Source organism: Rhipicephalus microplus, chromosome 5, assembly GCF_043290135.1.
Source record: "Rhipicephalus microplus isolate Deutch F79 chromosome 5, USDA_Rmic, whole genome shotgun sequence".
Taxonomy (NCBI): domain Eukaryota; kingdom Metazoa; phylum Arthropoda; class Arachnida; order Ixodida; family Ixodidae; genus Rhipicephalus; species Rhipicephalus microplus.
The window spans coordinates 37,625,494-37,641,206 of record NC_134704.1 but is presented as its reverse complement, the minus strand read 5'-3'; the positions used below and the strand labels follow the sequence as shown (position 1 = coordinate 37,641,206).

Below are 15,713 nucleotides of genomic sequence, written 5' to 3'. Positions count from 1 at the left end.
GTGCGGTACTTTTTTCTATATGCTTTTTATTGTCGTCATAAACTACGCACGTCAATACCACGCTTGTAGAGACTCGACCAACCCTTCTAAATTCTGAGATAATGTATGCGACCATCAGAGTGACAGCGTCGGACTTGACGACATATTTTTAAGAAAAAAAATATTAAAATATATTCGGGGAACACTGAAAAATGGCTCCCCTGCGCATAGAATAGTCAGTCTGCTTGCCCTGCTCGCATATGCGCATATTATTGCAGCTTTGCATCGTGAATTCGGCGACGAATCCTTGGGAACGCATTGTGCCCGACGCTAGCGCCGACATCCCCCTCCTCCCCCCTTTGACAGCTTTTTCCTTATTTACGGCGCCTTCGGAAGTTCCGCGCAGCATTGCGCCATAAATACGCTCGAGGAATGTGACCTGTTCGGTCATTATGACTCGCACGTGCCGAGGTTTCGGGGTGATAGCAGTTAAGACACTTGAAACGAAAATTCGGCGTTGGCGTTTGTGTGATGGTTTCTACAGAGTCAAAGTGTGGCAAGGTACTCTGTTGCGTACATCTACTTCTGTTGTGCCTTGTGGAACACTTTCAGTGAAAACAAACAAAAAAAAAATTGGCAGCTTCGAACTTGTGCTGCCAAGCCCGAAAGGTGTGTGGAGCTGCGGAGAAGTCCTTCTCTTTCGACAGTTTTATGTTTTTTGTTTTCTTTTTGTGCATTTTTCTCTCTTTATTTTTATGTATTGCTTCATCTCCGTCTGTTTGTTTCTCTTTGTTGTTGTTTCTATTTTACTTCCTCTTTTTTGTTTGTTTTTCTCTCTTTTTATTTCACCCCTGCTTCCTTCTTTTTTATTTTTGTGACAGTCTGGCCTCCTGAAGTGTTTCACACTTTAAAGCACGCACAAAGATTGACAGTGGCTGTGAACTTAAGCAAGCAAAGAGGGCATATAGTAGCTCACAAGTTATCGTGTCTCGAGAGGCCCCGCCCCGATGGCCAAAGCGCGGCAGCCAGAAATAGTAATCCGGTTCATGACCTCATTTTGGGGTTCGTGTCCATTGGTGCGAGCTTGCGTCCGTCCCTCTTTAAGCAGTAATGCAAACTTCTAGAGCAGCACCCGACCATAAAAAGCTGTATTCGTTCTAGCACTCCTTCTTCTTCGTCTTCGTTTTCAAGAATTCTTAGATATCTCGCATGTCGCCGATGCTGGCGCAGCACCTGAGAAAAGGCCGTCAGCTACTGAACAACATGACTTTAAGATCTGCATACGCATGTCGGGTTCTCGGTACTCTGATCTTCGCACTTGTTCACGGAACTCTTGCCGTAGTACGACACGCCTGACAAGTTTAAAGTAGTTATCTTCCTCATGGTATTCGAACGCGGGGTTTATACGAAAACATACCTCAAAGAATATCCCAGATCTTCTGAGTGCCATGGGGATCATGAAGTGACAGCCGGCATACGACTACTTATTTTTTTACTATTTCGTGTTCCTTTATTGATTGTTTGTTCTAAGTTTCAATTCACGTATTTCCTTTTCAATTTAAACACAAAAACGCCAATATTCGATTTCTATCAGCTGGTTCATTCAGCTTCGATTCCACACTTGTCCCGTCGCTCTCTTTTGTGCGCCTTGAATCTCCCAGCTCGTTATACCCGCTTCCTTTGAACATTTCGCAGTGACCCGATAACAAATAATTCGTTCCTGATGGCTTACCTTATTACCGACGTGTGTCTCAAGGCTCCAAGCACCCACATGTCGAGTTTATGCCGATCGGACGCATAACTCGCTCGAATTTTGATTAAATAAATTTCACTCTAGTGATGACGTACGTTATTAAGCGAGCGTGTCATTTCTCTTTTATCCTCTTCTAATATCGAGCACACTTATTTGCATATTGCGCTGTGCAAAAGCCTCGCAGATTTAAAAGCAAACTACGAGCATAGGGCCTTCGATTATGTCTATAAATAAAACGCCTCGACAAAATATACTTGATCTCGCATATGGAACGACTATAACTTTTTGCAGAGGCACAGAATCTTCTACTAGGTCTATAATTAAAACGCCCTGAGAAAACATATTTGCCGCTTTCTGATTGCGCAATGTTCCTGGCTTAGTTCAATGAAGAAACTGCACCTTTTTTTTTGCGTTACTGCGTTAAAATGTCACCTTCCGTCAGGGATTGCAGAATACATTCATTATTTATTACGCGCCACCCCCTCTACGCTTCCGTAGCTCGGTGAAGAATGATGGTTACCAAAGTGAAATTAGCGGAACAGCATCGCGTAACAAAAGTGATTTTGCGAGTGACCCGCGCCTGTTTTGAAATTCCTGTAGGTAGTTGTGCAAGGTATGGCTCTGTTTACATAACTAAGTCGAGTCAAAGTCTCCTGCGTAAGAGTGGCGTTTCGGTATCTACGTCACTGAGATGTGATAACTAACAAAATATACATGGGAAAAGCCCTGATAGCTGATTTCAAAGGCAGCGCGTTGTGCATGCTATCTTATTTTATAAACACTGTACATGTGCTCCTACGATCCAAGCGTCACGTCGGGTTAATGTCAATCGTACGCTTAAGTGGCGTCCACTGATGTTTGACTGCACTGGCGAGAACAAGCAAAAGGGTGACACATCAGCTTAGCGTGCTTCTGGTGTTTGTAATAATGGTGCTGTTGTCGTCGTTACGCGTATGTAGAGATCTTGTTATGTACAAAAAATGCGACTGTTCAACACGTGTGTGTACCACAATGGTACTTCATTATTGCGTCATTTCGTAATGAGTCGCTCAGTAAAAAAAAAAAATTCACCACAGTCACATTCCATCCGCATGCTTCGCATAACATGGATTGACATGGTACCGTGGTATCTGTCGAATTTCTATTTATTTATTTATTTATTTATTTATTTATTTTATTTATTCATTTATTTATTTATTTATTTATATAATCTCATAGGATATTCTAGTATGATAGCCATATTAAAGACAAATATTTATCAATACAATTACGCCCTAATGATATACATTACAAATAGAAGATAGATTATTAAAAAATTTTAGCACTGCGGAGCATGCCCTAGAATTTGCTGGCTGTGAGTCCCGCCTACCTCCGGCGACCGACCGCCATTTTGTCATGGTCCGTGTGACGTCACGTGCAGCAGGGAGAGCAGCCATCGTCTTCTACCACAGTTCCAGCCGCTGCAAATAATTCAATTTCGGCCCCAAAATGAAACGAGCTCAAGTATCTCGATTTCATGCGCAGCTGACCACGGTTAAGTATCATTCGCAGGAATGTAGACGCTCGCACAGCTAGGTGCTCGTTACGTGACGGCTCGCGAGTCCACCAGTGTTACGCGACTCTAGGGTCGCTCACGTCTTTATGAAAATATTCATTTATAAGTTAAGTGCTCAACCGAATGCACTAACATTTCGCCAGGTGGATTCGCAAGGATTAATCGACATAACGAAGACTAAGATCGAAAACTGGGTGTCGTGGCCCCTTTAACAACTAATTCACCGACAAGGGTATCACTAAAAAGAAACATAACATAGAAGAAGCTATATTTGTAACATGTCACAGGATCAGCGATGATACAACAGTATAACAAACGGTTGAAATAATTTTAATAGCAACAATTTTATTGAAGAGCTGATTAGTGACTAGCATTTGAGACGAAATATGTACATTATAACGTGGCATGGACTCGACGCATAGGAAAGTGAATTATTCTACAATGTGCCCAAGCTGTTTTTTTTTCTATGGTATTGCGTCTCGTTGTAATGAGATTTCGCTGTTTATAAGACGTACCAAGCAACCGAAATAAATCCACAGCCATGGTTATGTTCCGTGCGCACGCTAAGTGCGCGACATTCAAACGCTTTAGGAAAAAAAAAACAGTTTCACACCAGAACAAACAGAGAGGTTTGGAGAACCCCGCAAAAGTGCCCCTTGTTCTCCAGGGAGCGTTTCGAACGAATAGACTGTCATTGGGGGCAGTCTAATAAATGAGGCGTGAAGTCACGTTCCCACGCGAAGCACTCCCGAGGGAACTATGTGCGCTGCGATTTATTTATATTGAGTAAGTATTCCCCCATGATCGCGGCAACAGGCCTCGGCGTTTTCCGCGAAGCTTTAGCGTTCTTTCCGAGCAGTGCTTGTTTACTCAGTATCTTGACTCGCGAAGATCTTTGTGCTTGGCGAGCAGGCCGGCAACATTGTGCGATGCGGCTCACCGCTGGCTCGGTGCCAGTTTCGGGGACGTCTGGAATGACCACTACGTCGTCTGTTGATGTGGTTTCTGTTGTTTGGAAACAGTCTGTAAAGCTTTGTCTGGTGAAGAACCTTCTATATTTAGGTAAGGGCCGAAAAACATGTACTATAAGCATAGAAAATAAAAATGACATAAAATGACAAAAACAATCTTTTACAACTACTTTTTTTTTGTTCTCGGTTGATGTATTGACTCTCTCCCCTCTCCGAAAGCATGCTGCGTCTAAGGTTTACTTGCACAGCCTCCGGGATCGGTGGCATTACGAGCTTTCTTCCGATCATCTGCATGTTTGCGCGTTGCTTCCGTGATCGGCTTACCATGGACCAAGCAACGGTGTTATGCGATAACGTCGTCATGTGACGTCACGTTGTGATCTCACAGTAACGCGGGGATGACAGCCGAAATTTTGTCGTGACTATTTCGAATGAATTAATGACGTCGTGGTGACGTCATTTAGTCATTCATATACATAGTAACACAGTCATCACTCGTGGGGACGCCGCCACCGATCAAGTCTTGCGTTTGACAAGTTGTCTAAGGCTTTCGCCTTAATTAGTGAAAAGCTTGCACATGGGCATAGATTAAAATGAGCGCAGATTAAATCAGTTCATTATTTTTTTTACTGCAGAACTTATTGATAACGAGTAGCAGAAGTAATATGAACCTCAACCTCTCCACAGAAAAAAAGATAGAACAGCACAGAACAGTACACTCGGCAAAAATTTTAGGGACATGACAAGTAGAAAGTTTGAAAAATTACGTCCGACGCGGAATCTCTGCGTGGGTGGCGGCAATCTTGAATTGTCGCGGCCCCGGCTGATTTGGTTCAGGTCGTAGTGAAACGCTCTGAAAAATTCACGGAAGGGTACTTATCTTATAAACTAAACAAAAAAAGACTATAAACCGAAAGCATAAATAACACAAAATTATATATTGACAAGGAAGTTTGCTCCTGCGAGTGACAAGAGTGTTGACAGAATTGATTGTTCTTTCCTTTCTTCCTTCTTCTTTTCTTTCTTTTTTGGAGCTGTTCGTAAAAGGCAGGCATACCTTAAGTATGGGCCAGAGCACAGAGTACAGGATTTTCAATGCCGTGTCACAAAAGCGATTATCTTTAAACTAGAAGGCTGCAGCAAAAGAAACATGGCAAGCTCTTATTAATTATACTCGAACATTTTACAAGGCATGCATGTGTTTATGGTATTAGTTGCAAAGCGCTTCATCAGGCTGGCCTCAATTTCAGTTTATTTTTTTACTCTGTTAAGGACTTAGCTAGTTTTGTAAATACACTTAACAATGACCTTTGTAAACTCTCGGCGGTGTAAGCAGCTTCACATAAACAAGTCTGAAAATTTAAATAATTTAGTGACTGCTTTCACTGTATGATCACTATCCATTAGTACTGATTTGGAGAGAAAAGCGTGCATTGACTTTAGGTGGTGAAATTTCGCCAGTGCCTAACAATCATTCCCAATCACAAAAGTTTGTTAGTCCTCATTGCACAGTGAATTCCTAAAGGCGCATAATCATGGCTCGGTCTTGACGGAATTAGCAACGGCGCGAAAGTTTCGTATACTCTGTCTGCTTGATGCTGGAACTTCGCGCTGGTGTAATTATTTAAGTTTAGATACGCGCTCTAGGTAATCGGCTTTTCTTTTCTACCAATCGACTACGCGTTCGCTTTGGCCGGATTAAACTCTCTTTCAAGCGGGCAGTCGGAATCAGCTATTCGCACTGCGCTGTTGTTCACTATCGCCCCCGTAGGACTTCTATATATCGATTTCACGCGATGGGCCAAGATGCGTCGCTTCTTTCTTTTTGGTTTCTCGTTCGGCGCACGTATGTTCAAATCGGTGGTAGTGTTTTTATGCTACGTTAACATTGGCTTAAAGTAATGACTGCAGCCGTTTTAGAGAACGCTGCTGTCTTTTGCGTACTCCGTGATGGTGAAACCATCTTATAGTATAGGAGAGTGCAGCGACCGAATAGTTTACTCAGCCTAGGCGTGCCCAGAGCTCTCTATTAGGGAAGAAAGGGGAGTTCTCCCCTTAGTCACCTAGTATGGGAGCGTAAAGTTAGTCAGCTCTCTATATTGACAATAGATAGGGCACGCTGCGGGTCGGAGGGAGGGGGGCGGGGGAGGGGGACGGAGTGGCAGTGCAATGTTAACCCGAGTAATTGACATATTAAGAGAGAGCGCTGCCACAAACCTTCGCCCCCCCCCCCTCTCCCACGCTCCATCCCCCATGAAGGGTAACCCTGCGCAGTCCTATGGGAATAGTGCAAGGAGATGAAAGGTTGATCAGCAAATTCATCTCATACCTTCGCACAAGTCAATCGACCTCTCTTACACCACTCCAAGCAGGCCACTTTGACTACAGTATATTGAGAGCTTTCTGTCCTTCACGCTGAGACTTTATTTGATTCCGTAGAGGGGTCCTGTCGGTGTGCAGCAGATATTGAATGTGCCGTATGCCTTTCGAGAAAGCCGGGCGTGTCCAAATGAGATTTTCTAAATTTGCGTGGCACGAGGAAAAAAAAATATTCCCGCCGCTTTGGCAGTCAGCGTTCAACTTCGATTTCTGGCATCTTATAAAATGGACTGACGACATTTACTGCGCTCTTCGACCGAATAAAGTCACAAATTGCTTAAAAATTCAAATGTTTCTTTTTTTCATTTTAAGGGGGCTATAAACATGTAATAATAATCAGGGGGTTTACGTTTTGAAACCATAATATGATTTTGACGGACGCCGTAGTGGAGGGCTCCGGAAATTTCGACCACCTGGTGATCTTTGACGTGCACTTACATCGATCGCACGGAACACGGGAGTCCACAATTTCGTCTCCATCGAAATGTGATGGCCGCCACCGGGATCTAACCCGCAAACTTCGTGTGAGCGGACGAGGGCCCTGACCGATACACCACCGCGGTGGACTATCTCTAAAGGTCCAGTGCCAACTACGTGCGTCTGAAGAAAACGAAACTATAACAGGATATATCAAGCTAAATGTGGTAAAAAACAAAATAGCGCCTTTTGCACTGCGCAGCGCCGGTTGTTCTCGCTGCAGTCTTACACATCGCTATTGTAACGCACAGTGCAATTCATTGTTGTTTTGTAGTTGCACAGGGTTGTGCGGCAAAAGAAGCAGAAAGTGGCGAATCTTTCACCGCACAACTTGAAACAGTGAAAACGAGGTGATTGTGAAGACTAATCAGGTGGCTTTTTAGTTGTTAATAGGCCTTAGCTAGTTCATGCTAGGTTGTTTCTTAGTAGATTCTCGGTGCAGAGAGGTTCGGGAGAAAAGTTATCAAAAGTCAGTCAATTACTTCAGGCGTGGCCCGTCACCCCTAGCTGTCGGCCGGAATCCCTTGGGACACGGCAGCAGCAAGGGCTTGACTGATTATGCCGCGCTTGACGTTGGGGACTGGGCTACAGAGCAGGGCCTCCCGGGATTCTACCAGTGGATCCCTGCAACCTGCCAAGTTATCGAACAAAGGAGTGAGGATACGCGCACACAACATGAAATCGTCTTGTTGCGTGTAATTCATATTCTCGCCGTTGGTCTCCGTAGTATCTGTTATTGATTGTCCTTACCACAGTTGTTAAGCGGTGCCCTGACGGATAATGTACAGGCACCGTTAACAGGGATTGCGACCGTAATACAGTTAACAGTGCCTCTTCATCTACCCTTCTCATCCTTGCATTGCTTATCTCTCCCTGTCTTGTGTATGTGTACGTCTGAAACGTGACATATTTCTTCGCGGCAGAATCTGTCCAGCCGCGTACTTAAAGGGCTCGCCGTATCTGCTCCGAACACCGGGCTCCCGATATTTCCTGACGTGTAAACATCATATATTGCGGAACGCAAGTTATCTCTCTCTCTCTCTCTCTCTGCAATCGCTTACACACACCTTTGTCACCACTCATTCCTGTTATGTTTTTTTAACAGGTGCATCACGGACAAATAGCGACCAACAAGAGGCCGTCTTTATTAACATGACGGAAGAATGTGAACGTGAGTGCACGTGCAGTAACCATACTCTACGCTCCAAGTTTCACTACGGGTGGAAGGGAAGAGCTTGGCACTCTGGTTAAAAAAACATCGGTCATCATAAGATAAAAAAAAACAAATTGGCGCTACTTGGACGCGAAAGATACGCGATGCCGTAGAATTTTCAGGACAGTCTGGCAACAAGACATCAATCTCGGCGAGCTCAGCGTGCTCCACGCACATAAGCGTTATCGGAACGCGAGCGCCCAGATAGCGGCCGGACGCCTGTACCGCATTTAAGCGTAACGAGCTGCAAGCGACCGCGGCTTGAGCGGAGAAAGAACGGGCTCTGAAACACTCTATAACAAAGTGCCGTCAGTATAACCATTCTCCGCAGAGGTAGCAAGAAAGTGAAATCTCATATTGACGTGTATTTCGAAGAAAAAACGGGGTGCCAAACAGGAATGCAAATGAGGCCGTGTGATAGAAAGAGATACGAATCAAAGAAAAGAAAGCAGTCGACAGCACGCGGTTCAAGTATGCACACGTCAATAAAGATTAGATTTACCAGACATTCCAAGAGGTTAGGCAAGCTGCAGCACAGTGTAGAAGAATGTACCACAGTGCAAAATATAGAGCGCTGGAAGTTTCAGTCATGCTAATATATGTGTATGAAAACAATCGCCTTGGGAAATCTGTCTGACCACATTTCATCGATCTCACTTGATGTTCACGGTCCAGAGAACTCCGATAAAGCGTAAAGTGATGCTCGTTCAGTGTCAACGGTAGGCTTAGCACCAAGGACACAACCGGAAAAGAACATATGCGCACGACTGGAGCAATAAAACGCTCTTAGCTCTTCTTGCTTTCAGTTTTGCTGAATAAAATACAAGCGCATGAGTTTCTGAAGTACACGTGTATGCACCTTATTCAGTTTCGCAGAGTCATCCATGTCGTAACAGATGAGCCCTGGTGGTTGCTTTTCCTTACATGTATACGTTCTCCTTAAATACGAAGTCACCTTCTTCGCCTCCTTTTTGTGCTTCATAAACATGGTGCTAATTTTATGAAGTTCAATTTGATTTCCTTTTTGTTTGCTAAAAAGAACTGCATTTAATGATATGCTGTTAGTACGAGAAATGCGCAGTTCTACAAGGTAAGCATCGGTGAAATTTTGGGGTTTAACATTTCTTTCCAACCCCGAACTTTGGCGTGAACATTACCTGTTGATTGATTGATTGATTGATTGACAGCAGATTGTAAAGAAACAATTTACTTTATGATATTTCAATAGATTGGCATCATCAACTTCTAAACTAATTTTAAGTTCAAGAGCAGTTATTGATTCTGCCCCCCATGGCAACCTGCTTAGCCACGTAGCGCCGCTTATCAAGAACTCTCGTTGCCAGAACACGAAACCTAAACAGCTGCGACAAAATCACCAGAGTTGGACAATGGCTTCGTCGTTGGTCCCCATGGGCTATTATAGTGCGCCGTGTTCTGCCAGTTTTTTTTTTTTTTTTTTGCTGCCAGTGGCAGTCGTTTACGTCACATTGCAGTGTGACTGCGACGTTCTCGACTTTTTGCTTATCCCCCCATCGAGCGTGACCAGCCATGGGTTTTGTACCAAACCACTTCCACTCAAAAAATTGTGTAGAGAAGAAGGGCGGGGGAGGGGAAAACAAGGTTTTCAGGAATGCTTTGTTGTTACTTTTTCTTGTTTTTTTATCAATTCTAGTACTTAGTTTTAACTCTTCTTTTTTGCGAGACTATGATGACAGAAGGTACAATCTTTGTGCGACCGTTTTTGTTTTCCTTTCTAACTCTGGCCATTGTACCGTTGTGAAAACGCCTCGTCACAAAGTTTGCACAACACAATGCCGTTGAAATGTCAAAGGGGAGCAACTGGTCTAAGGACTTTCTCTGTTGCCCATCTTTCTTCTGGTTCTTTATTTCATAGACTTTTCTTTTTCTAGCGATACGTGGATCTCCAAAGCGCAGACAGTGAGGACATTAGGTATAAATTTCTGTTCTCTGTATATCTGCCAGTTCTTTCTCCTGCGTTGCGGCGTCCTTTGTGAGACTCCAACTCGTTAAAATTATTTTCGAGTCTGTCTCAGTGACCTCGAGCAGGATGTATAGTTTCCAACTGCTTATTCGCCGACAGCCGACTCACTCCCATCGAAAGCAAAAACGCGAACAGACTTCAAAGCATATTTTGTTGCATACGGCGGTAAAGTTATATAGGCTAAAAAAAGGCGCCGATGTTGCTCCATCGCATAATACGTACCACAAATTTCAGAGTGAGTGTGCTTGAGTTCTAACATTTTTTTTTTCTTTCTGTGTTTGCCTAGCTTTCTATGGTGAACTTGCGTGAGACAGCTACTGCTCCTTCCATGGTTCAAAAGGTATGAAAGAAAATGTTTGTTTTTCGCGTATGGTAAACGCCATAATAAAACCATCCTGTACGTTTCTACAGAATTTCACATCATTACTTTCTTTATTATTTAGTATGACCCCTCACAGAAAGAAGTAGTCTAAGAAAAACCTACTCTTAGACTACTTCATACTGACTGACCCGCCCTGGTCTAAATATAGCATAACACGTGGGCTGACTCGCTGCTAAGCTCGAGAGCATGGGTTCGTTTCCCTGCCTTCTGTTTAATTGGTTGTTCGAAGGGGAGTCTATTTTATAGAAATGTTACAATGATAGCAAGTTGTGAGTTTCTGTCAGAAGGCGGAGGAAAATAGTAGGAAAGTTTGGAAGTAGTTGAGTCAACCCGACGTGCGTCCGGTTTTATTGCTGCCCGGCGCAGCATGCAAGGCAAGGCATATTAACGTTAGTACTCGTGTTTTAAAATCAGTAAAATAAGTTTTTACCCCGTATACAATAACCCTAGCCATATACAATAACTCTACTCCTTACTGCCTCGCCACGGTGGTCTAGTGGCTAAGGTACTCAGCTTCTGACCCGTAGGTCGCGGAACCAAATCCCGGCTGTTGAAGCTGCATATCCGATCTAGGCGGAAATGTTGCAGGCCCGTGTACTCAGGTTTGGGTGCACGTTAAAGAACCCCAGGTGGTCGAAATTTCCAGAGCCCTGCACTACGGCGTCTCTCATATTCATATGGCGGTTTTGGGACGCTAAACCCCACAAATCAAATCAACTCTACTCCTTACTGGAGTTACTGTATATGCTACCTTTAAAATGTAGCGTGTACAATAACTTTACTCCTTACATCAACAGAATGACACAAGTAGCGTTTCGTCGTACTACTTGCCCCTATAGGATCGTCGTTCAATGCCCCTGATCGGCTACACGTGCCAACACAGAGCTTGTGTGAAAAAGCATCTCATGAAATAAACATCCGAGACATCCGTAAGAAGCGTCCAGTGCGTCTGTTGAGAAAGTGCACCAAGAGTTTGTCGGAATAGGATTACACGGAGACACATTTCGAGCTCAGGGGAACTTCCCATGTTTCTATCCGATTGTTTTGTTTGTATCTGCGGCGGCCTGCACACTATAGATATAGCCAGGCCAAGAACAGCTCTAAAAGGGTTCGGTAACCGTGATAAACATTGATCTCTACTATTTTCACGCCCGCATTTATTATTCAGCTTACTCTCTTCGAAAAGGCGAGCAACGTTTGTCTAACGCTATTCAGAAACCTACAGCCACGTTAAGTGTGTCTTACCTTTTATGTGAACGACAGTTCGATGGGTTACTTAACTAAATCTAAACGGGGTTATGACGCCGGCTCACTTATTTCACCATTACTGGTGTCAAAGATTGCATTTTTTTTTTCATGAGATGAAATCTGTTGGGCATATTAGCAAACCTCGATGCGTAACCTCGGCGTTGATTTTTTGGTCAATCTTGAGCCACACAGAAAAGTGAAGAATAAATTCAATTATAGACTTTATAGATGTGCTTTCTCTGGTCATCCGGTCATATACAGTCAGTAACAGCATATGAATTATTATAAGCTCCGCCCAGCCCTGTGGCGCACCCGTCATTCACAAGAAAGTAATGATTGGTGATTTCTGTTCTTAGTATAGGTACTTTCTCACTGCTAACGTAAACACCAAGTATATTTTGAATGAAAACCTCGTAGATCCTTGTTAAAATGTTACGCTTGGGTTGGTAAAGCCAGTAACTTTGCTGAAATGGGCCTTTCTCTGGTAGGTAGTCTGAACATGCGCGCCAGCCTCAAGGAGGCATGCCGCACGCGCCATGCTTTTTGGGTGGCCTAAACACGACGGCACTTGCGGACCAAGCGACATCTAGTGCCGCGAACATGCAAAGGAAGAAAAGTAGGAGGAGAAGAACGGCGGGAAGGTTAACCAGCCTATATGCAACCGGTTTGCTACCCTGCGCATGGGATGGGGATGGGGAAGATGAAAGATAGAGAGGAGAGAGGGAAGAGAGATAAACACAGCTCATTAGGCAGCCAGCACACGCGTGCATACTCAGTCATAGTCCAGTCTTGTCTTTCGTGGTGTGAGACATTGCTGTTACAGCCGCTTGTTCAAGTCCGTGTCGCGTAGGAATTTCAACGGTGCTTTTGTCGCCTTGTGTTGCAATGTCTTCTCTCGGCCACTTGAAAGAATACTGTCCACAGACATTTTGCTGTTATCGATGTGCGCAAGAGCGGACGCCAGTGTTTGTTTCTGGGTGCCATACACTGGACAGTCCCACAATCGTGGCGTGGCGTCTCTTCGCAACGACGGGCATCACCGAGAGCGCGTTCGGCCATTCCTATGACAAATGATTAAGATTTTGTAAACGACACGCCTAGCCATAGGCGATGAAGAAGGGTGATTTCTCTTCGGTCGAGCCCAGTGGGCATGCGGAGAGTCATTAAAGAGGACAGGTGGTGTTGATTCGTCTCGTTGCTTGGTGGGCACCATAGTGATTTCACGCGCAAGTCGTCGAATATTACTGGCAGCATCTGTCCGTGAACATGCAAATGTTTCCACCAAAAGAAAGACGTGAATACAGGCCTCCGAGATTACCTACTGGCATGCGGTGGACAATTTCGGAGTCCAAGAGCAACCAGACTTGATTTTGGTGATCTCCACTTCAAGTGCTTCGAACTAGGGAAAGGCCCATTCGCGAGACAGTTAAACTGGCGACACGAACAAGTGCTTCTATGCGAAAGCCTCCTGCCTAAAACACGCGATATTCATTTGACTTCACGTGAATAAGCAATTGGAACTGAACAGCACAGCTCTGGGAGTTTGCAGCATTGCTAGTCTTCGTGGTAACAAGGGACGGCTTTGCCAAGTTGTCTAATTTGTTACGAATTTTCTAAACCCAATTTTTTTCTGGGAGGTGCAGCGTTGGCGTTGAGCGAAGTGTACATACATCTATTTCTACGCACAAGGTGTTAATGGAGAGTTCAGCAAATTTTGTGCAAAATTGGTTCACATCATAGGATTGGTTCACATCAACAGGAACTTCACATCAGCAGCACTAGTAGGCAAAGTTTTGGTTTAATTGTGGCTAATATAGCTATATTGTGGCCAGGGCTAACTATTGTTATCTGGAAAGAGTAATTCATTGCTAATTTTGTGTAACATTAACTAATTATAACTAACCGATTAGCAACTTATGCTCAATCAATGGTATAGGCTGTTGAATAAATTTTGACCAAGGTTGGTTTTAGTGAGGAGTAACGTCGGCTGGTGCTGGTACAACTACGCAAACAGTGTTACGGTAGACGCATGCGCATGAAAACGGTCAGGTTGGTGCAAACGGTGTTTCATGGCCCTGTTGATTTGCGTCGCGATATACAAAAACAAAACATCGTCCTAACAGCCCAATATGGAGGCACCCGGATGTCTTACGAAAAATAGTCTATATAGGTTGTCGTCCTGTTTCGTTGCCACAAAACTCCGCTGTCCGCGTCTTCTTTTCCCCGAGTAAACGAAACGCCCTACCAGGAAAACTTGTTTCTTTGCGACAGTGCGGAGAAATGCCAGACAAGTTATTGTATTCTGACATCCCTCATTTGCATAAACAACAAAACGGCCACACGAAAATCTACTCCAGAAAGAAAACAAGACATATACGCTTTACCACTTCACCTGGGACCTGTTTGTTTCCCGGATCCAATATGCTCTGTGTAACAGAACTGGAACAACTTATGGTAACGTTCTCCTTTTTCTTTCGTTACTGTTTTTTACGGCGCCGCTTGACCTGTAGCGTTATCCGAAAACGATTTTCGTGGTGCACACAAGGTTCACGCACAAAAAAAAAACACTAGCAAAGCCAACGAAACGCACTTCATGGCTGCTTCATCTAAAATCACGTGTGGCCTCCCACATAAATCTTTTGCCTTGTATATTTTTTTGCTTTTTTTATTTCTTGATGCGAAAATGGAAGCATGGCGACGTAGTTGGTGTCCCGTCAGGCTTTTTTATCAGGTTGCCGTGCATAACATTTCCATATTATTTCTTCAGAAAACGTTTTTTTTTTTCTGGATCGTGTCGTTTGCGTCTCCCCTGCGTTTTATCTTTCTCGTGGTTCTCGTTTGCTGCACACATGCATTGAAGATCGCAGAAATAGTTCAGCAGTACGATTTCGTTCTTCTTGTGTTCATGGACCTTATATATCGATTTGCTCGTATATACTAGGATACCTCGTGGTCGGTAGTTCCGAGGGGAGTTGCCAAAAAATATTTCCATGAGAGAAGAAATGAGAGGTACAAGACCTGATAGAAAGTAGGTGCGAGCATGTTATGATGTCGATCACCATCTTTCGTGACCATAGCCTTTTGCGCGTAGCACTTGCGCAATCGGTGTCTAGAACGAACGGTTGCAAGCAACTTGATGTGGGCCACTCGCTCGCATCTGTGGGTAGACAAAGGAGCGTATGTTAAGGTTTGTCGTAGAAAAATTATCGGTATCGTGCTCTAATATGAAACTATGCAGGCAACTCTAGAACAGAGCGGAGTTTACATTGAACTTAATTGAGTTTATTTGCAAACAGCCTTCGGAGAATGACCAGGCAAAAAAGCTACATTTAGCAGCTTGCTGCTTGAGGGAAACCTGGCGACCTCGTAAACTGCGGCCGAACAGAATTAAGCTGTATACATATTGCATAAACTCACAAAACAGTAAAACAGTAAAAATAATGGTCAAGATTATTCAACGTGGTTATTTATTGTAGGAACATTTGAAAAGCAAATGGAAAAAAGTGGCCGTTGCGAAGAAGACAGAAAAAGATATTGGCGGCGTATATGCACGCTTCGCTGGCAAAAATTGTCGAAAGAAGATAGGCTTCTATCTTGAGAGACAAAATAAAAAGTGAAGGGTCTGTCCGTCTGTCTGTCTGTTTATCGAAACATGGGTGGATGGATGGATGGATATGGCTGTACCCTTTAGATCGGGCGGTGGCTAGCGCCACCAAGCCGTAATACTTAATGAACTCAAAACTATATTTATTTA

General features: G+C 43.9%; 1 protein-coding gene across 6 annotated transcripts in view; it reads left to right on the top strand.

The window, feature by feature from the left end:
* Nucleotides 1-15,713, top strand: part of LOC142817734 (uncharacterized) — a 71,596-nt gene that overhangs the window by 11,044 nt on the left and 44,839 nt on the right. For 3 of the 6 annotated variants that reach the window (XR_012895329.1, XR_012895328.1, XR_012895327.1), the window contains exons 2-3: nt 8,220-8,285; nt 10,616-10,669. Coding sequence is in view for 1 of the 6 variants with exons in the window: in XM_075895230.1 (XP_075751345.1) it covers nt 10,616-10,669 (54 nt within the window). In the remaining 5 variants the exon portion in view is untranslated. The remainder of the gene's footprint in view (nt 1-8,219; nt 8,286-10,615; nt 10,670-15,713) is intronic. The other 3 variants (XR_012895331.1, XM_075895230.1, XR_012895330.1) reach the window with 2 other exon arrangements.